Here is a 21691-nt window from a genome sequence, read left to right on the forward strand (position 1 = left end):
ACTATAGGCCAGTGGCTAGTATAGTCGATATAGGATGAATAAAACACTGTACGGCCAGAGGTTTAGTATATCGTTTATGGAAGTGGGCTGATTGAAACACCGTATAGGCTAGACCGAGGGTTAGTAATGTAGGCTGAATAAAAATCAATTCAGCTCACAGTCCATCTTGACGGACAGAGAAAAATGCAAGCACCGATAAAATGTTCATGTATAAATGAATAATGTATTCAAGTAGGTAGTGGTGCATGTGTCTCCTGTGACCTGTCACAGGCCTAATGGTGTATTTTATTTTATGTTATGGTATTTTATTTTATGTTGTATATTATGTAATCTGCCTTGTAAGGATCTGGAGTGTCAGTTTGGCATTCACTCGGTCATTGTTTGCCAAACCGTCATGTCTGTTCATTGTAATTGTTTACGTAAACTGTACAAAGTGTCCAGCTGTAAGTCCACATGGGCTGGGCTTCTTCGGAAGCGTGACACTTAAATCAATCAATCAATCCTGTATGCAGCCCCGTAGGAAACGATGGCCGCGACTCGGTCCCAGAGCGCCAATAATAAGTGGCGCTTGGAGACGGACACGCGGACGGAGGAGGAGAGGAAGAGAGACGGATCAGAGTGGAGGAAGGAGAGGAGAGCCTCCCTGGTGTCCGCTCTGACCATGGGCTGCCTGAAGGCCAACACGGCCACCATGGACTCTAACATCCAGGAGAAGCTGGATGGAAGCAGGCCCCGCTGTGCGTTAAAAGCTGCCTTTGTCTGGTAAATAATTGGACATACACTATAGTACATGATAATCTATTACACGCGGCTCTTATTGGTTGATTGGAAACTTTGTTGAAAACAACATTCAAAAGGATAAACACATAAAGCCAGCGTTCCTTTTCGGGGTTCATGATCCGGTCGGAAGCGGATGATGATATATCGCTACATCATGTTGTAGAAACTTCCTTTTGCCTCAAACCGATTTTTTTCTCAATAAAAGCAAAGCAGAAGGCTATACGAGAGCTTTTATTTAGTGATGGGAGATTCATCGGCAAACGCATCGGTATATCGGCCGATTCTTAGTTGTTTTTAGATTAATCGGCATCGGTTTGATTAATCACTCAGACCGGTTAATTAATCGGTCCGATTAATCGGTCTGTCTTTACAGATAAACAAGCCCAAAGTAACAGCTTGAACAGATCTACAAGCTCACAATATTAAATATAAAAGGTATTACAGTTAAATCTGACTTGCCTATAAGCCTGCAGTGCAGATGCCCCGTTACATGTATTTTTCAGAATCGGTGATATCGGTTATCGGCCATAACGGCAATAATTAATTATATCGGATATCGATATCGCCCAAAATGGCACATCCCTACTTTTATTGTTCTTCTTCCGATTTGAGGGAAAGGGAAGTCCCGGATGATTCTTCCTGCCTGATGACTACAAAACAATACTACAACACATGACGTAACGATATCATCCGCTCCATACCGGTTCACGCGGCAATTTTGTAACACAGACCGGGCTTTCCTCCGAGGTGGAAAGCCTGCAGGTGACGCGAGGTTACGAGCGGACTTACTGTAGGGACAATAAAGCAATAACCCAATACTTCCTGGGTTATATTATGATCTGAAGGTCCCTGCGGTTTGCCCTCCAGTCCACATCAATCAATAAATCAATCAATCAATCAATCAATCTTGTCTTTAGAATGATTTCAAGAAGGTCGTCGACGTCATCTTCTCGCGTTAAAACAAAATTGACTGATTCATTTTTTTTTAACCAGCCATGCAGCCAGTCAGTCAACCAAACAATCAAACCAAATAAAGGTTCTTCTCTTTGCTTTAATTGTGTTTTAGGGAGGTCAGTGGGTTGGAGCCTCCCAAAGACCTGGGCCAGTTTGACATCAAGAGGCTGTTTGAGGCCGTGGCCAGTGGTGATGTCACAGAGCTGGCGGGGCTGGAGGCGTACCTGCGCCGGATGGCCAAGGGACTCTCTGACTCATCTTGTAAAAGAACTCACACAAAAGAATCATTATGCAGATGAAACAAGCCTCTTTACTTACTGAATTCACTTGTTCTCAAACCTTTTAAGCTGGAGGACTCCCACAACTCATGAGAGTGTACACACGACGTGGAACCAAATGGACCCACAAAGGGTCATTCAATTCAGAGTTACAGAATTGGATCCAAAGGTCCACTTGGACACTCTCTGGGAACTCTGAGGGTCCCTGAGTCCCACTTTGAGAACATAGCCTTGGATCAAGAATATCAGATGTATTGTATCGAGTCTGAGTCTGACTGTTACTTTCGTATCTTCTGTGTAGGTCCAGGATAAGCCTATAAACCACCACCACCACCCCCCCTTTTTTTTCTCTTTCCCCATTACAATTAATTCCTACTCATGTTCATAGTAGAGTTCATGGGATTACAAGTTAAATAGCATAAGTGTATTTCATTTTGTCATATTGTGCTAATGTAGTGTTACTGCATATAGATATAGCCTCTAGTCTATGATGTTATTAATGCAATAATCTCAACCCACTGTAATAGTAGCCTCGGTCCCAGGCTTACTCATCTGCGAAGAGAAGGTATGCCTACTGTTTTAGAATCAACAGAACGTATTGGTGTGGCGTATTTTGTGAATGATGATGCAGGCTGGACAGAAACATGTCTTAGTACTTTTGTGTTTGTTGCAGAACGTCCAGCAAAATGAACAAATCAAACCACACACCGATATAGACTCGGTCATTCATTGAAGTGTGTAACTTTATATGCAAATGTGAGAAACAATACAATTCATACTATGATAGTCTTCTTGATCCAAGGCTATAAGAACATAACGTTGCAAAAACATGCTTTGTTTCTGGGGGTAATTAGGTGTGAGATTTGAACACAGCATACTGTAGGTATAATATTTCCTCCTGTAACTCTAGCCAATATCTGACCCTCTCTATAGATCAACGTGATGGGAAAACCGTCCTGATGAAGGCTCTGATGAACATGAGAGAGGAGAGGAGTGCCATGGTGGATTATCTCCTGGATGTTTCAGAGAAGACCGGTGACATACGAGACTTGGTGAACGCCGCCTACACAGACGTCTACTACAAAGGTATCAAAGGCAGCACCGTTCAACACTTTGACCCATTCTGAACGGGAACCCATGTTGGTGTCAGCATCATGTTGTGCTTTAGCTATTGAAAAATAGCAGATCTACAAGCTCATAGCGCGCCACCGAGTGGCGCGCTACGAGCTTGTAGGTCTGCTATTTTTGAACGACTGACATTTTTAGAATCTGATCTCAGGTCAGAATGGGTTAATCAGACCAGTGTGTGTCCAGTGGAAACCTCGTATGAATCTGATCTCAGGTCAGAATGGGTTAAGGTCACGGTGACTTATAATTTCCTGGAGAAAGTCTGGATTTCTTGCACAAACGACTGTATAGTGGTGTTTATTTCGTCGACTAATACTAAGACGAGAAATGTTTGACTATAACCTTTTTTCGCTGACGAAAACTAAATGGAAACTAAGCTACGATGACTAAAGCCACGGCTAAATGTATTGACAATTTTGTCAACAAATAAAAACTATAGACGGAAATGTTAGGAAGGGACTAGTGGACAAGGGATCCAGTATAAGTAATTCTACACTAAGTTGGCATGCTGAAAATAGCCAATCTACAAGCTTGTAGATCTGCTATTTTCAGCGTGTGTAAAATCAGTCATTACGACGGCATCAAAAGGCCCGTCAAAATACACATTAGTCGACTAACTCAACCGTAGATTTAGTCGACTAAAATCTTATGATATTTAGTTGACTAAAACTGGACTAGCACTAAAACATTCCAGGTGACTAAAACTAAATTAAAACTATTCAAGAGACTTACGACTAAATCTCAATTGCTGCCAAAAACAACACTGGACTGTGGCACATTTTCTTGCAGTGTAGAAATCGTTTAGTTAGTATTATCAATTAGTCAATAATACTGCTTATGTGATGATCGGCCACAAACGTCATCATCAACTCATATACTTATTTTGTTTGTCACAATGTTTTGAGAGTGTTTTTTTTTATTGTAATATTCCTTGTCTCTTTGTATTCGGGTTTAATCCCAAAACAATAATAGCTTTGGTCAATAGGTGGGAGTGCAGGACCATATATGGGTCAAACCTGGTTATCTCTCCAGAGAAGTAACCTCAGAGAGAAGTGGTTCCCAAACCTTTTTAACCTAGCTGTGACCACGAAAGACAAATTAGATGCTTGGCCCTATAGTCCCAAACTAGTGAAAATAGCAGATCTACAAGCTCATAACGTGCCGTTTCACAACGCGTCATGAGCTTGTAAGATCAGCTATTTCCCACTCCTTCTTAAACATTTTGTTTTCTAATTTATGGAATTTCCTTGATTTTTTTCTTTAGTTCATTCATAAAATTACTTTGGGAAAAATAAATAAAAAATAAAATGTAGGAAACCAAAAATAAAGGGACCCATAAAACGTTGTCCGTGACCCACAAATGGTTCCTGACCCTCTGTTTGGGAACCACTGCACTAGAGCACATGCACTGTTGTTTTCTCTCATATAACTTGTATGAGGATACTCTGTAAAAGAGACATTTTAACCTGACCTTATACATCATGGCTGCCATCAGGTAAAAGAGAAGATTGTGTGCACATCTCAAAGCCTATATATTTAGGCCAGGTGCTGGATGTCGGGCATCAAAGAGGAGAAAAGTCCGCACACTAAAGTTTCTAGAGCTGTAGGTCGAAACGTTTGCAATTTGTTGACTCTTAATAAAGTAAGTCTCGGAGCTCTAGAAATTAGTGTGCAGATGTAGCCTGATTGTCAGACTCCAGCTGCTCGCTCAGTCGAGTGGGCTATGGGTCTATGGGCTTGGAAACCAGGCTATAGTGCGGATGTACAGTAATTGAAATCACGAAACAATTACATTTTCAGAAATCCTAAATTATCTGCTGCATGCCTATACAGACCCCAAATGATCATGGCTAACGTTTATTATCCGTCATTTTGAAAATGTCCCGCATCATCCGGGATGTGTGTATACGCCCCAAATATGACGACTGCAGACCGTGACTGTTGATTTAGTCATTTTAAATTCCCACACTAATGGATATCCATTATTAGCGTAATATAAATAGCCTGCATGGTAAACCATCCCGTTCATGTACATTCCATGTGTCATCTGCAGAAGACACATGAAGATGCATGTGAATTCACGTGACCGGGAACATGTGAAATAATAATAATAATAATCGGCTTTGTTTTCCACATCGGTCTATTTACAGTTTTGTTTATGTTTTGTTATTGTTGTCATGTAAACAGTGTTGTTTTTGGCAGCAAATTTCTATTTTAGTTTAGTCATATAGTCTTTGGACTGAAACTTAATTTAGTTTTAGTCTCATTTTAGTCACCTGGAATGTCTTAGTGTTAGTCTAGTTTTAGTCGACTAAATGTCATAAGATTTTAGTCGACTAAATCTACAGTTGATTTAGTCGACTAAAATGTCTTTTGGCCGGTCTTGATGGCCGGTCTTGATGAGTGTTTTTACACTTGCTGAAAATAGCTGATCTACAAGCGCACAACACGTCAGTGTATGCAGTGTAAAATGACTTATACTGGATCTCTTGTCCACTAGTCCCTTCCTAACATTTTAGTCTAGTATTTATTCGTCAACGAAATTGTCAATATATTTAGTCTTAGTTTTAGTCATCGTAGCTTAGTTTTCATTTAGTTTCCATTTGTTTTTGTCAGTGAAATTAGGTAGTCGACGAACATTTTTCGCCTTAGTTTTAGTCGACGAAAACAACACTGCATGTAAGTTATGTAACCTGATCTGTTTCAGGTCAAACAGCCCTCCATATTGCCATCGAGAGGAGGAGCATTGGTTACGTCAGGAAGCTGGTGGAGAGTGGCACCGACGTTCACGCCAAAGCCTGTGGGAAGTTCTTTCAGCAGCCTGATGAACCCAGCTTCTACTTTGGTGGGTGGTGGTCTCAGTCAGCACGACTGTATTACTGCTTCCCCTTAAAACCCCAAAACAGGGTCTGTATCAATTTGTTAAGTTACAGAGCCTCGTTTTATTTTAATTCATCAAAGATGCATTTCTAATGGATGAAGCCTTGGCCTGGAAGAGAGGCGTGCAGGTCTCCGACCTTCTTAGAGTGTTTCAACCCTCAACCACTATACACTCTCCAGTTGGCGGGTCAGCAGTGATTGGCCAAGTCACTGCCCCTCTCCTCCAGGCCTCCAGCTATAGACGAACATATTACTCCAGTTTTGGCATCACTGCACTGGCTTCCGGTTGTTTTTAGGATTTTAAAATTATTTTACTTGTCTATAAAGCTCTCAATGGTCTCGCACCTTCCTACCTACATGACTGCCTGCCTAAATATGTCCCAAACCGGCCCCTAAGGTCTTCCACTGCTGGCCTGCTCGCTTTGCCAAAAAAAATGGCAACTAAAAAATACGGGGAAGCAGCTTTTTGCTTCTACGGGCCGTCGGCATGGAACAAGCTCCCACTGTACCTTCGTCAGGCAGCCTCTGTAGACATTTTTAAAGCTCAGCTCAAGACCCACTTCTACAACATTGCTTTTAATTGATCTTTTATTTTTTTTGTTATTCATGTCCTCACTGTATTGCATTACTGCTTGTTTTTTAATGTCGTTGCATTGCTTTTCTTTTATTCTCCATTGCTCTGTAAAGCACTTTGAGCTGCATTTCATGTCATGAAAGGTGCTATACAAATAAAGTTTTATTATTATTATTATTATTATGCCAGAGCCAACAGGAGGCTCTCTCTCTCTCTCTCTCTCTCTCTGCCTTGTGTGTTCTTAAGGGAATGCAGGCACTGAGAGGTCTCTATAGGACTATGGTTTGCCTTCTGCCTATATACTAGGGTCCTCCTATACGTCTCACCAGACTGTTCGTCTGTGCGGCGTGCATGCGTCCTTCCTTGTGCACACTTGACCTTATACTCTGGGTGTATTTGAGTTTAATAGCAGCATTCGAGCAGCTCTTCTCCCCTCTTCTCCCCCTCTGCCACTTATATGTGGCTCACCCGTTTACGCTCAGCCAAAGTTTGAGTACAACATGTAGTCTCACAAGTATATTCTGTACTATAATCCTACATTGGTCCTTCCTATACAGGAGAACTGCCTCTGTCTCTGGCGGCCTGCACCAATCAGCCCGAGCTGGTGGACTTCCTGTTGGACAATGACCACCAAGCGGCGGACGTGACCCGGGCGGACTCCCACGGCAACACGGTGCTCCACGCCCTGGTGGCGGTGGCCGACAACTCCCCCGAGAACACGGAGTTCATCACCAGAATGTACGACCACGTCCTCACCCTCACGGCCAGGCTGAAGCCCGAGGTGAAGCTCGAGGACGCTCAGAACGACCGGGCACTGACGTCACTTAAAATGGCCGCCAAGACCGGCAAGATTGGGGTAAAGAGACTTGAAGTAGTTGCTCAAAGGGTTCTATAAGCTTGTAGGTCTGCTCTTTTTGAAAAATCGTGAAAATGTGAATCGGAGTGGCAGGGGCGGTATTGCGGTCGCTGTACCGCACTGTTGTGACGAAAAGAGAGTCGAGCCAGAAGACAAAGCTCTCCGTCTACCGAGCAATCTTCGTTCCTACTCTCGCCTATGGTCATGAAGTGTGTGGGTCATGACCGAAAGAATAAGGTCGCGAATACAAGCGGCCGAATGGCTGGCATCTCCCTTAGAGATAGGGTGAGAAGTTCAGTCACACGAGAGAGACTCGGAGTAGAACCGCTGCTCCTTCGCCTGGAAAGGAGGGCATGTCTATGTGTGCACGCCCCTGATCAAACCATTTGTTCAGTGTTCCATTTCCTCCACCAGCTGCTCGCACACATCCTGCGGCGCGAGTTTTCAGACGAGGACTCGAGGCACCTGTCTCGCAAGTTCACAGAGTGGGTGTACGGCCCCATCCACACCTCCCTGTATGACCTGGAGTCCCTGGACACATACGGGGACAAGATGTCCGCCCTGGAGATCATCGTTTATGGCAGTGACATCCCTGTGAGTATCGCTAAAACCCGGGAGTTGTATAGTACCGTCTTCTGCGTCTTGATTCTTTTGTCAGACACCCTTCAGGTCTGCTGTACTTTACATTAAGGTGGACTGGACTACAACACTATAGAGCGTCGCAGTCCCACCCCCTTTCAGAACTACGAGTGGCCCAGGAAATGATTCTCCGTTCATTTTCTCCATAGGCTTTTCAAAAAGTATTTTTTTAAGACGGGTTACGCAGATGACAAAGCCAACTCGGATCGTGACAAATCATGACGACAAACACAATATTTTGTGCCGATCAAATAATTTGAAAGAGGAAAATAAAGGCAGGATACACAACACTATTTGTTTTGTTTTTCTTCTTACTAATTATTTGATCGTCCAAAAAACATTGTAATTATTGTCATGATTTGACACGATCCGAGTTGGCTTTTGTCCGCGGCGTAACCGTCTTTCAATAAATACTTTTTGAAAAGCCTAAGGAGAAAATTAATGGAGAATCATTTCCTGGGCCACTCATCGTTCTGAAAGGGGGGCGGGACTGCGACGCTCTATAGAGCACCGAAGTCTGACGTCACTTTCAGTAGAGGGCGTCAGTCCCCAGGTTCATGTATTTGTTTAGTTGCATTGAAATCGCCATAGGAGGATTTTTAGATTGCTTCATATAACAACTGTGTTTGAAAAATAAACATGTCACCCCGGCCGCTTCACTCATATGGATATGAAGAATCAACTGACTGAGAGAAAACGCTAATGTTACTGCTGCTGAATTAGTTATATTTTCGCTAGAAGCAGACTGTATCATATTTGAGTGACTGACTGTTGCAAACGATACAGAGACACTTCCCTAACAATAACGCCGAGACAGCTTGTTTATTTTTGGACCACAACGCTTATAGTAGGCGATATTAAGATCACCCCATGTTATTCTCCATAGAGAAATTACTTCTGCGAACCAGGGGAATCGTCGGGATGAGCGAGTTACGTCAGGACTTCGGTGCTCTATAGTGTTCTGTCATTGGAGCCCCTAGGGTGCACTGGACTACAACACTATAGTGTTGTAGTCCAGTCCACCTAGCCACCTAGGACTATAGGTGGAACTGGACTATACAACACTATAGTGTTCTGTCATTGTGGTTTATCAGAACCGCCCTCAGATGTTGGAGGTGGAGCCACTCAGCGGCCTGCTGGAGGACAAGTGGAACCGCTTCGCTGGTCGGCTCTTCCTGGTCCACGTCCTGGTCTACCTCGTCTACCTGGCTGTGTTCACCGTGGTGGCCTTCAACAAGATGGCCGACAAGGTTGGTACACACTATACTACCTCGTCTACCTGGCTGTGTTCACCGCTGTGTTCATATGTTATGTAGACAGCACTATAATTGCATTGTATGTAGTCATAGCACGTCATAGTACGTATAGCATAGTATAGTATGTATATAGTTTCATTATATAGATATTCCACTGTTACTTTCTTTTTTTATTTTTATATATATATATTTTTTTTATCCCACGATTTTGTAACCCATTTTTCACCCCTGTTCCAATCATCTACTGTGATCCTGGGCTCTACACACCTTCCGCCAACCTGGGGAGAGCAACGGACTTAACTCATGCTCCCTTCATGCCTGAGTGTCCAAGTTGCTCCTTTACACCTGACAGGGGGGAGTTTCCCTGGTTGGACGTATAGCGCGTGGAAGGAACACGTTATTCCAACCAGTTCCTTTCCCCTCCATCAGGCGCCCCGGCTGGCCAGGGGGAGGCACTGTTACTTTCTTAGCTTACGCATGTTCCACGATAAATGCTTTTTATGTGATGTATTCCCATGCTTTTTTTGTTCTTGCTTAATGTAAGTCGCTCTGGATTAAGAGCGTCTGCTAAATGCCTAAATTGTATTTTTGTAGCGTGACTGATTTCTGTTGACGCTGGTGTGACGTTATGTGGTCCCCGTGCAGCCTCCGTTCCCTGTTGAGCACTCCGCAGATGGATACCTGTACATCTCAGGTCAACTCCTGATAACGCTGGCGTCCTTCTACTTCCTCATCAGAGGGGTACAGTATATGGAAGACCTATGGACTTTTGCCCTGATTTTGCTGATGATCAAAGTGTGGCAGCTTGATTTGCTTACTTGTATCTATATTCTATTCACTGTGGATTTTGAAGAGGTATAGGAGACATTGTTTAACTTGAGTCTGGCAAATCTATAGCAAACATAATATTTTTGTCCTACCGGTTAAAATAAATGTTAATATAGTGGACAATGGACATGCAGTCTGTATTATATCATATGTCTGACAACATCGACATGGTAATACAAATAGATAAAATGGCTATTAATGGAGAAAAGCTCACATTCTACTGACTCACGTTTGACTGCAAGGGGAATTTAATCCGCAAAATGCTTACTGTATGTATACTGAACTTAGTCTAGTGTTTGTACATAAAGCAGTGTGATCTCTGCTGCATCATGCCCCATCCAGGGCCCTGAGGTCAGCTGACCAGCGGCTCCTGACTGTGCCCAATTCCAATCTCAGGTCCAGAGGTGACCGTGCCTTTTCGGTGGCTGGCCCCGCAAACTCTGGAACTGTCTGCCCCCTCATATTAAGTCTGCTCCCTCCTTAGAGGCCTTTAAGTCTTTACTAAAAACCCATTTCTTCTCCCTGGCTTTCAATGTTTGACCTAATTAACCTGTGTACTTTTTGTGTTGCTTTGATTTTGTAATGTAACCTGTGTACTTTTTGTGTTGCTTTGATTTTGTTTTACTATGTTACTTGTGTCATGTTTCCTGTACAGCACTTTGGTTGGCCTCCTGGTCTTTGAAAATGTGCTCTATAAATAAAATTTGATTTGATTTGATTTGATGCCATTCCCTCTTATTTCCTTGTACTCTGCCAATTGAAGGGTTTTTAAAGGGTCTGATATTTCTCTTTGTTGTCCCCGCAGATACTCGACCTGGTGAGAAAGCGACCCAAACCGCACACGTTGCTGATCGACGGCTACTATGACGTGCTGTTGTACGTCTCCCTTCCTTTCTATTCAAACATTGTGTCCTTCTATATTCTGTTCTATTTGGCTCCATTTCACCCACTTTCTATTCCATAATGAGTCTATAGAGCACCGAAGTCTGACGTCACTTTCAGTAGAGGGCGTCAGTCCCCAGGTTCATGTATTTGTTTAGTTGCATTGAGAATCCCCATTGAGGCGATTTTAGATCGCCTCATATAACAACTGTGTTTGAAAAATAAACATGTCACCCCGGCCGCTTCACTCGTATGGATATGAAGAATCAACTGACTGAGAGAAAACGCTAATGTTACTGCTGCTGAATTAGTTAGATTTTCGCTAGAAGCAGACTGTATCATATATGAGTGACTGATTGTCGCAAACGTTACAGAGACACTTCCCTAACAATAACGCTGAGACAGCTTGTTTATTTTTGGACCACAACGCTTATAGTAGACGATATTAAGATCACCCCATGTTATTCTCCATAGAGAAATTACTTCCGCGAACCAGAGGAATCGTCGGGATGAGCGAGTTACGTCAGGACTTCGGTGCTCTATTCCACTGGTTCTCAAAGTCGTGTCCAGGGAGTTTAAACCCCCCCAGGAGTCCCAAGGAATCTCGGGGGGGAAAATTGTAGCCGGAAGAGGCGTCTCATACCTTTTTTATATGTCTATAAATTATGTTTCTGCGTATATATATAGCTCTGTGCAGGGCTTGTTCTTCCTGGTGTGTGCTGCCCTGTACCTGGCGGGTGACGTGGAGTACCTGGGCCTGCTGGTCCTCAGCCTGCTGCTGGGCTGGGTCAACCTGCTGTACTTCTTCCGGGGGCACAAGCACATGGGGGTCTACAGTGTTCTGATCCAGAAGGTAGAGATGGGGACACAAGCACATGGGGGTGTATAGAGGAACGTTATGGGACCATCACCTCCTCTGCATCCAAGAGGGGTTTGTTTAATAACTGAAAACACGTGGCAAGTTATGGACTTTGAATACTGATAGTAAGGGCATTTTTCATCAGGTATTTGACCAATCTTTGGGAACCAAATCGTACAACAAGAAATGTCTTCACCAATGTGTTTCTATAAAGGTCTAATAACTAAATGTACTAAAAGATTGAAATTTAATGGGTTTTCTTTTTGGCTTTTGCCTTTATTTTATATTTTTTTATGGAGGGACAGACAGTATAGGCTGACAGGAAATGGAGAGAGAGAGAGATGGGGTGACATGCAGTAAAGGCCGTCGGGATCGGGAGTCGAACCCGCGGCCACACTGCCAGACTGGATTACCAGCCAAGGTGCCGGCTGGAACGCTGAGCCACGGCCCAGGCCTAAAAGATTTAAATGTATCAAAGTCGGGGTAAAGTGCTTCATTTGGACTTGAATAACTTTTGAGGGGTCAAACTAGGGATTTTCATGATTCTGAGTTGATTGCAAGCATTTATTTTTCACCAAGACACAAATCCCTGGTGGAAAAACGGCCACACCCACTTTTTATTTAATGAGATTTTTTTAATGAGTTCAAATGGCCTAAAAGTGTATAATGTAACATTTGAGTTTGGTTAAGCAGTTGGATATGCATTTTTCTTAAAGGTGGCTATTTATAGAAAAAGGCCGATGCACACCTCAAAAGGTTGCGTAGGTGCGTATAGGACAAAGTCCATAATATATTCAAAAGGGGATTTATTTCTGACAGGAACTTGCAATCATTCTGAGATCCCTTGTTTTAGGTGACTATTCAAACCACTGTCACAAAACATTATTCCCAACAGATTCTGGGCTACTCTGAGCACGCATGCTGTAGGCCCTGACTGACACACTGCATCAGACACACCCGTCATCAAACTAAACCTGCTGACTTTTCCCTCCGAGCGTGTGTGTGTGTGTGTGTGTGTGTGTGTGTGTGTGTGTGTGTGTGTGTGTGTGTGTGTGTGTGTGTGTGTGTGTGTGTGTGTGTGTGTGTGTGTGTGTGTGTGTGTGTGTGTGTGTGTGTGTGTGTGTGTGTCTCCTCTCTCTCTTCCATCGCAGGTGCTGTTAGAAGAAATCTTCCCCTTCCTCTTCGTCTATATGGTCTTCCTCTTTGGCTTCTCAGCAGGTGCCTCTCTGCTCTCCTTTCACTAATTTAAGGACCACTTCACCACTTTTCAACCTATCTTCATATAATAGGTTCTCACTAATAATAGAAAAATGGCCCAATTTCTTTCTACTCTGTCCGTGTCTCATATATAGGAGGGCTGTGGGCAGTTCAGAAGCCCGTCCTCCAGTGACATCATCGATGGCGGAATCCAAGCTAATAGAAACGGCAGGCTTTCTATAGTCCTGAAAAGTTGCAATGCGAAAATGGAAGCCATCGTTCTCACGATAATACTAATCTAAACAATTTTGTAAAAAAGAAAAATCTTGTTTTAAAAAAGAATCGATGATGTCACTGGTGGACGGGTTTCTAAACTGCCCACAGCCCTCCTATGATGTGTGCTATTTTATCATGAGTATTAGACGACGACCTATTATATGAAGATAGGTTGAAAAGTGGTGAAGTGGTCCTTTAACCTAACACAAAGTCATGAACGGAAACTCCAATGACTTCCACGTTGTGCTTCAGTGCTTGATGAGCTATTAAACAGTTTGTTCAGATATATTTGTATATTTGTTCAGATATATTTGCACATCCCAAGATCGACAGCTAAACACGTTCCCAAGCTTCCAGTGCACATTTCTCAGTAACATGTGGTTGTGATAAAAAAAAACCCTATCGCCCTTTACACATACTCTTCTGTCATGAAAGTGGAGTTAAATAATGTATAATGTATTTTGATATGACATATTGTGAAAACATATTTTCACAGACCAAGATATATATAATGTAAACATATACCGTCTTCTCTTTTTGAGTGGTGCAACCACTCCTACAACCAGCAATGTCCGTATGTGGCCGTATATGACTTATTAGTACCGGTAGGGGGCGCCAGAAACAGAGATAGTGCTGTGCCTGCTGCCTGCTAATAGAGAGAGAGAGAGAGAGGTGTGTGTGTGTGTGTGGGGGGGGGGTTTGGGGGAATTGCACCACTCAGTTCACACGGGTGTGATTATTTTCACTATACTCTGTGCTCCACTACAGCGATCGTGGCCCTTCTCATGGACCCTGCAGTGTCGACAAGCGTTGCCCGTCAAAATAAGAGCGGCAGGACCTTGTTCAGAAAGGAGGACGCCTCGGAGGCTAATGGCTGCCAGCGGGCTTCCTTCCAGAGCATCTCCTTCACCATGCTCGAGCTCTTCAAGTTCGCCATCGGCATAGGAGAAGTGGAGTTTGCGGAGAAGTATGGGAATTTCACCGCACATTTATTTTATTTGTTGTCAATCATTTTGGTTGTTGACCGCAATGAAGCCTATATAGCATCTTTAATCCGGGCATGCTATAAACATTCAGCTCAAATGGGCAAACATTTGCAAGGTTATTGCACATAACGATGTGTAATAACATAACGATGTGCAATAACCAAGCAAAGTACTAAGAACTGAAGTTTAAAGTTGACACAGTACAAATAAAATATTGTATTATGGTGTCAATGTGTCAATCTCACTCATCTGTGCCTGAACGCATCATGTTTCCGGGTTGTCCGTCCATCCATCCATCCGTCTGTCTCTCCCGGTCCATTTGGTTCCATTTGTACACTCTCAGAGTTAAAGGGACACTTCACCCTTTTTGCAAAAATATATATGTTAATGACGTTTAGAAGCTTTAGATCACTTTCCCTGGGGGTATTTATGTGTGTAATATGTGGTTTTAGATATTTTAGATTGTAGAAGTGAGCCTGGTGTCTCTGATGTCATGGACACTGGTCTCACTACCTTCCTGGACTACAATTCCCATAATTCTTTGGTGCACTGCTCCTCATTGTGGATAGGGGGAGAGCTGTCTTACTGAGACAACATGTAGTCCAGGAAGGAAGTGAGATCAGTGTCGATGACATCAGAGACACTGGGCTCACTGCTACATTCTAAAATATCTAAAACCACATATTACACACATAAAGACCCCCAGGAAAGTGTCCTAAAGCTTCTAAACGTCATTAACATATATTTTTTTTGCAAAAAGGGTGAAGTGTCCCTTTAAATTAACTTTGATTTTACAATATATACATTGGGGTCCCAAAGGATCACTGTAAGGATCTTCTCTTATGGGGCTTCCTTGGCATATCATTTCCAATGGGGGTCCGCGGGCTAGTTTAGTGTCAACTTTGGGGGTCCTTGACATGAAAAGGTTTGGGAAACGTATAGCCCCGATACGTTCCCTCAGTCCCTACGCTCATTCTTCAGCTCTGAGATGAGCGTATATAGGGACTGAGGGAGTGTATCGGGGCTAGCAAACGTACTACAGAGAGCACACGAATACAACATCGTTAACTGACGTATTTGTGTACATGGCAGCCATGGTAAAAGCTCCTACGACAACGTGGTCTTCTACATCCTCCTCATCGTCTACATCGTCCTGACCTTCATCCTGCTGCTCAACATGCTCATCGCCCTGATGAGCAAGACCGTGGAGAGAACCACCGAGGAGAGCACCAGCATCTGGAGACTACAGGTGTGTGTGTGTGTGTGTGTGTGTGTGTGTGTGTGTGTGTGTGTGTGTGTGAGTGTGAGTGTGCGTGCGTGCGCACTCTGCCTCAAACTTGACGTGAGGGCCGCCTGGTAAGCATCATTTTGACTGAAGCACTAGAATTTTGGGCGCGCTTCGCGCGCACTCATCCCAGAGCTACTTCGCCACGCACTATGGGAAGAAGGAAATTGCGGGAGTTGACTCCACATGTAAATATTCCAATGAAAATGCAATGTATAAAATCAAAATGAAATAATAGAAATGAAATAGAAAGCATTGACATTTCATCTTCAGGTGTGGTCATTCTATGACAGAATGAAAAAGCAAAAGTAATTTACATTGCAATGCGATTTGCGCCCCCTCCCCCTATTTGACCGTGTCAAGTATGAAATTCCAATGGCTACTACTTTACATAACAACAGCTTCTGTTTATACCTGAGCGGTGAGCGCCCATAGGCAACCATGCACCCAACTTACAGCAGTGGACTGCTATGGCTGCTGTGTGGTGTTGCCAAACAAATAATTAGAAAGTAGAAAAAAACGGCAGGTTACAACACTTTCTTTGTTGTTTTTCTTCTTTGTAATTATTTGTTTGGTCCAAAATATTGTGCGTGTTGTCATGATTTGTCACGACAAGAGTTGGCTTCGTACGACGCTTAAAAGGTCTTTAACCCATTCTGACCTGAGATCAGATTCATACGAGGTTTCCGCACTGGACACACACTGGTCTGATTAACCCATTCTGACCTGAGATCAGATTCTAAAAAATGTCAGTCGTTCTTTGATTTTTCAAAAATATCAGACCTACAAGCTCGTAGCGCGCCACTCGGTGGCGCGCTATGAGCTTGTAGATCTGCTATTTTTCAATAGCTAAAGCATAACATGATGCTGACACCAAAATGGGTTCCCGTTCAGAATGGGTTAAATACATTAAATAAAAAACTGCCTATGGGGAAATGCATTGCGTTTTCCATTTCCTGGGGCCGTTCGTTGTTCTGAAAGGGGGAGGGACTGCGCCGCTCTATTATAGCCCATTACGGTTAGTTCGGAACTGGACTCGCGTATATATAAGCTGCCACTGTGGTATATATACCGTTCTGGAATGACACGTCGCGTCACCTCTATGTAGCCTGGAACTCACCTATGCTTTTTATGGCATAGGCAGCTCCCGGCAGGATCCGCCGGGACAATATATGCGCAGCTGCGCGACATGAGACTAATTACTTAGAGCGACAGAGAGAGAGAGGAGCTTGTGTGTGTGTACACGTGTGCGTGTGTATGTCAATTTTACAAAGGTGCAGACAATCAGAAATCAGCAGAGAGTGAGCAATGTTTGCGCTACTCTATGCCGAATTGAAGTGGACTTTTTTTTTCTCCCTGGAAATAAAAACGTCTGGGTTTCCGAGGCTACCTCTATGTGGCTTTGTCTCTGCTCGTTCTTCCAGAGAGCCATCGCCACCCTGGACCTGGAGCGTGGTCTTCCCGCCTGTCTGAAGAGCCGCCTTCGCTGTGGGGTCGACGTCCAGCTGGGAGGCAAGGAAGGAAGCGACGACAAGCGACGTTGTTTCAGGTTGGATTATATAACACAAACGACGACAAATGTATACACACAACACGGTCAACAACTCCACTGCACAATAAACAAACAATACCATTTAAAGGTAGAGTAAGTGATTTCACTAAAAAAAACCTTAGGTTTCGTTTTTGGCTGTGGGACCTATAAGCCTTCGTCCAATCAGGATAGAGAGTCAAAAACGAAACCTAAGGTTTTTTGACCCCCAGGGGTTAACTGGGGGACAGGGAGGAACTCCTTATATGGTCAGCACACTCTATAGTAGAGAGGATTATCACAACAAAACAAAAAAATAAGTGATATTTGAATTAAGTGAAATCACTTACTCTATACCTTTAAAATAGACATAGACTATGAAGTTGATGTATTTGTGTTAATTAAAAAAGGAAAAAAAAGAAAAAAACTAAGATTTGTAAATATATCTTCAGCGGAAGCTAGTATAAGCTATTACACTATTATTTCTAAATTGATATTTTAGAAAATATGAATGCCTCGATCTGGCTTGGCGTGTCATCCGTTTTGGAGTGTTTTTTTTATCTTGTTTACTGCCTGCATCGTCAATAATGTATTCAATCAATCAGTTCAAAACCTCCCCACTGTGTCAGTGGACACATTTCACACATTTGCATACAGCAAATTAATGTACGTGCACAATTGATGAATAAGCAAATTGCATTCGTGGTGTTCATCTCTTGCCGCAGAGTGGAAGAGGTGGACTGGAAAGTGTGGAACAGTAATGTGGGGATTTCCAGAGAGGAACCGATCGATTGGAACGCCAGCCAAGGTGAACAACAACACCTCTTTTCATATAAATGTGTTATTGTAATGAACTAGAAAAGTATAGTTCCTGCGGAAACAGCGTGGGCTCGCTGAAAAAGCCGCAATGTATTTGATGTACACAGTAGAAAATTTATGTAAAGAAAATGTTAAAACCATTGGTCCGGCACTGTGATGATGGATGGTGATGTATTCACTGCCACACCAGGAAGCGGCAGAGGTTTGAATGCGTTGTTATAGAGCGTTCCGCCCCCTCAAGAGACCTGGGAAAGAATTCCCTATTCATTTTCCTCATAGACTTTTCAAAAAGTATTTAGCCTATTTAAAGACCTTTTAAGCGTCGTACAAAGCCACCTTCGAGTTGTGACAAATCATGACAACAAACACAATTTTTTGGGCCGAACAAATAATTTGAAGAAAAGACACCTTTTTTTCTTGTTTTCTTCTTTGTAATTATTTGTTTGGTCCAAAATATATATATTTGTTGTCATGATTTGTCACAACTCGAGTTGCAGCTTTGTACGACGCTTAAAAGGTCTTTAAATAAATACTTTTTGAAATGTCTATGGGAAAAAAATGCATTGGGAATTCTTTCCTGGGCCTGGCGTCGTCATGAAAGGGGGCGGGACTGCGACACTCTATATAGCAACCACAGATGGCACGTCTGTGTGAACCTAGAAAGATCTGACCCTTCATCATGCAAAAGACGTTGTAAAAAGAAAAACCACACCCGTGTAAAGTGAGGTGCGCTCTTGTCATCAGACATCATATTCCGGCCAATCGCAATTTGGCCATCACATCAGTCACAAAGCCTGATACTTCACACTCCCTCCGCCCAGCTTTGGAAGATTCAAATGTCAAATGTTTGTTGTCGATGGGTATAAGGCTAAAATGTACACTTCCCATAACACATGATTCACTGAGACAAAATGTAATGATTGGTCAAAAAGTAACAACCATCTCTGAATGTCTGACGGAAGATGTACCAAAACCTGTCGCTATTGCAAGCCAGACACTAAACAGTCTATCTTATTTTTATTTTTTTATCCCACGATTTTGTAACCCATTTTTCACCCCCGTCAATTATCTAATGTGAATCCTGGGCTCTATACACACCCTCCGCCAACCTAGTCCCCATATATGGGGGACATGGGGAGAGAAACAGAATTGAACTCATGCTTCCTTCATGCCTGAGTGTCCAAGTTGATCCTTTTACACCTGACAGGGGGGAGTTTCCCTGGTTGGACGTAGCGTAGAGCGTTGAAGGAACACGTCATTCCAACCAGTCAGGGGGGGATTTCGGCTGGTCAGGGGGAGGCAGTTTAGAGACCAGGATTTAAAGTCTATCTTGATAATGACTGATAATTAAATCAATATACAACTTCCGTCACTTGTATTAATATTAGTTATGATTTATTGTAGGCTGTTAACACTCATCGCCTGTCATTTCCCCACAGATAAAAGGCATGGCTTCTTCAAGGATCGCAGCTCGACTACACTGAGAAAAGCCAAACTCAAACAGCTGAGGAAACGGCAACGCATAGATGTTATAGTGTGATGGAAAATACACGCACGCACACGCACGCACACACACACACACACACACACACACACACACACACACACACACACACACACACACACACACACACACACGCGCACACGCGCACACACACACACACACACACACACACACACACACACACACACACACACACACACACACGCTTTTATTAGAGAACAGAATAACTTCAATACAGCTCATCATTAATAATACACAATTGTACATTTCTATTGAAATAAAGTATGCAGATGCCTTAAGCTTTCTGACCATCTGGTCTGTTATCTGTAATTACTAAAAGCCCAAATGGATGAGTAAATAATTCATTGTATCAATTTAAATGAGGATAAGACAATACATTTTATGACTGTGGTTGGCCCAGCAAAAAGGGATGAGCTCTTTACAACGAATCACATCTTGATGATGTCATCAAGATGTGATTCACCAAGATGTGATTCACCATGTTTTTTTCCCCAGACCTACAGTTCTAGGAAACAGAATGGGGGGGACTTTTTTATTATTTCCACACAACAGCTCAAAGGTACACAAATTACAGTAAAATGTTGAAAATGAGTGGTATTCCCCTTTAACACAACCGGCGCCGGGATTCCTTCAAAATAGAAGCTTGGGGAAGGGGGGGGGGGGGCGGTAATCCCCCCCCCCCCTTCTGTTCCGGAAAAAAACTGAGATCTTTTTTTGCTGGCTTACCGTGCTCTCGTTTCCATAATATCGCTAAATAATCCATCGTGTTCATATTTTGAACGAGAGGCAGTTTGAGAAGTCAGAAATGCAGAGCTTATAGTATATCCATCGGATCAAAACCACGGAGAGCGCCCTATAGATTAGGAGAGACGAGGCATTCTTTCTGCATGGACGAAAAGCGAAGGGTACGGTGGCCTTGGAGTCCCACTCAAAAAAAAATTAAAAAAAAGGAAAAATTCAGAATATTCTTCTCTCGTTTGACATCATTGAAGATGCACGTCCTTTTCGATTGCTTATGACGTGTGGGCACGTCGGATGGACTGAACCCGTTGGAGATGGAGATGGCAGGGAGAGATCTAACCCAGTGATACTCAACCTCAGGCCCGCGGGCCACATCAGGCCCGCGGGACCATTATGACTGGCCCACCAATGAAAATCTAAAAAAAAGAAGAAAAATAAATCTGGAAAATGAAATAAAAATAAATAAATCTGAATGAAGTTATCTTTAATTACATTATTATAATAAATACTATTAGAGTTGTACTATTACTCGAACGAAAATAAGGGGGGGAGATGCAATGCAAATGAAAGACATATACTGTGTATCCCTATTCCCTGACATAATTTTATAGCTAAACGGACAGAATTCTATTTTATTTGAATGATGAAACCCAGCTGCCATTAATAGTTGGAAATGGAAATGGAAATGGTGGAAATGGAAATTGCGGAAATGGAAATTGCGGAAATTGCTCTTCACTTATAGCCATCTATTTTCAGGTAGATTGTTTTATTTTACTCAGTCAGCCATATCACTACTCATTATTTTTCATGAAAAAGGTCATAGCTGGGTAATCTATTTTCAGGCAAATTGTGTTTATTGTATTTTACTCAGCCATAACAATTTATTTTCTGTTAACCAACTTGCTGGCTGGCAGGCAGGCAGACAGCTACTCATAGACAGGCAGACAGACAGACAGCTACTCATGGAGAATTGGACAGGCAGGCAGTCAGACAGCTACTCATAGACAGGCAGACAGACATCTACTCATGGAGAATTGGACAGGCAGGCAGACAGCTACTCATGGACAATTGGACAGGCAGGAAGGCAGACAGCTACTCATAGACAGACAGACAGCTACTCATGGACAATTGGACAGGCAGGAAGGCAGACAGCTACTCATAGACAATTGGGCAGGCAGGCAGACAGCTACTCATAGACAGGCAGACAGACAGCTACTCATGGACAATTAGGCAGGCAGGCAGACAGCTACTCAGACAGGCAGACAGACAGCTACTCATGGACAATTGGACAGGCAGGCAGGCAGACAGACAGCTACTCATAGACAGGCAGGCAGCTACTCATAGACAGGCAGACAGTAAGACAGCTACTCATTGACAGACAGACAGACAGGCAGGCAAAGAGCTACTCATGTTATGTTAT

General features: G+C 43.0%; 1 protein-coding gene across 1 annotated transcript; it reads left to right on the plus strand.

Annotated features, from left to right (window-relative positions):
• Nucleotides 1–526: 526 nt before the first annotated feature.
• On the plus strand, nt 527–19545 carry LOC308333677 (transient receptor potential cation channel subfamily V member 1-like; the record flags this gene model as incomplete). Its single annotated transcript, XM_080790132.1, has 16 exons — nt 527–762; nt 1847–1995; nt 2946–3098; nt 5848–5985; nt 7152–7450; nt 7865–8044; nt 9184–9339; nt 9991–10086; nt 10979–11049; nt 11743–11908; nt 13066–13132; nt 14156–14354; nt 15466–15622; nt 17083–17207; nt 17912–17994; nt 19445–19545. The coding sequence occupies 16 exons, from the start codon at nt 527–529 to the stop codon at nt 19543–19545; spliced, it is 2376 nt and encodes a 791-aa protein (XP_080646258.1).
• Nucleotides 19546–21691: the final 2146 nt, after the last annotated feature.

The sequence above is a fragment of the Protomyctophum bolini genome (assembly GCF_963924005.1).
Source record: "Protomyctophum bolini genome assembly, chromosome: 18".
Lineage (NCBI taxonomy): Eukaryota > Metazoa > Chordata > Actinopteri > Myctophiformes > Myctophidae > Protomyctophum > Protomyctophum bolini.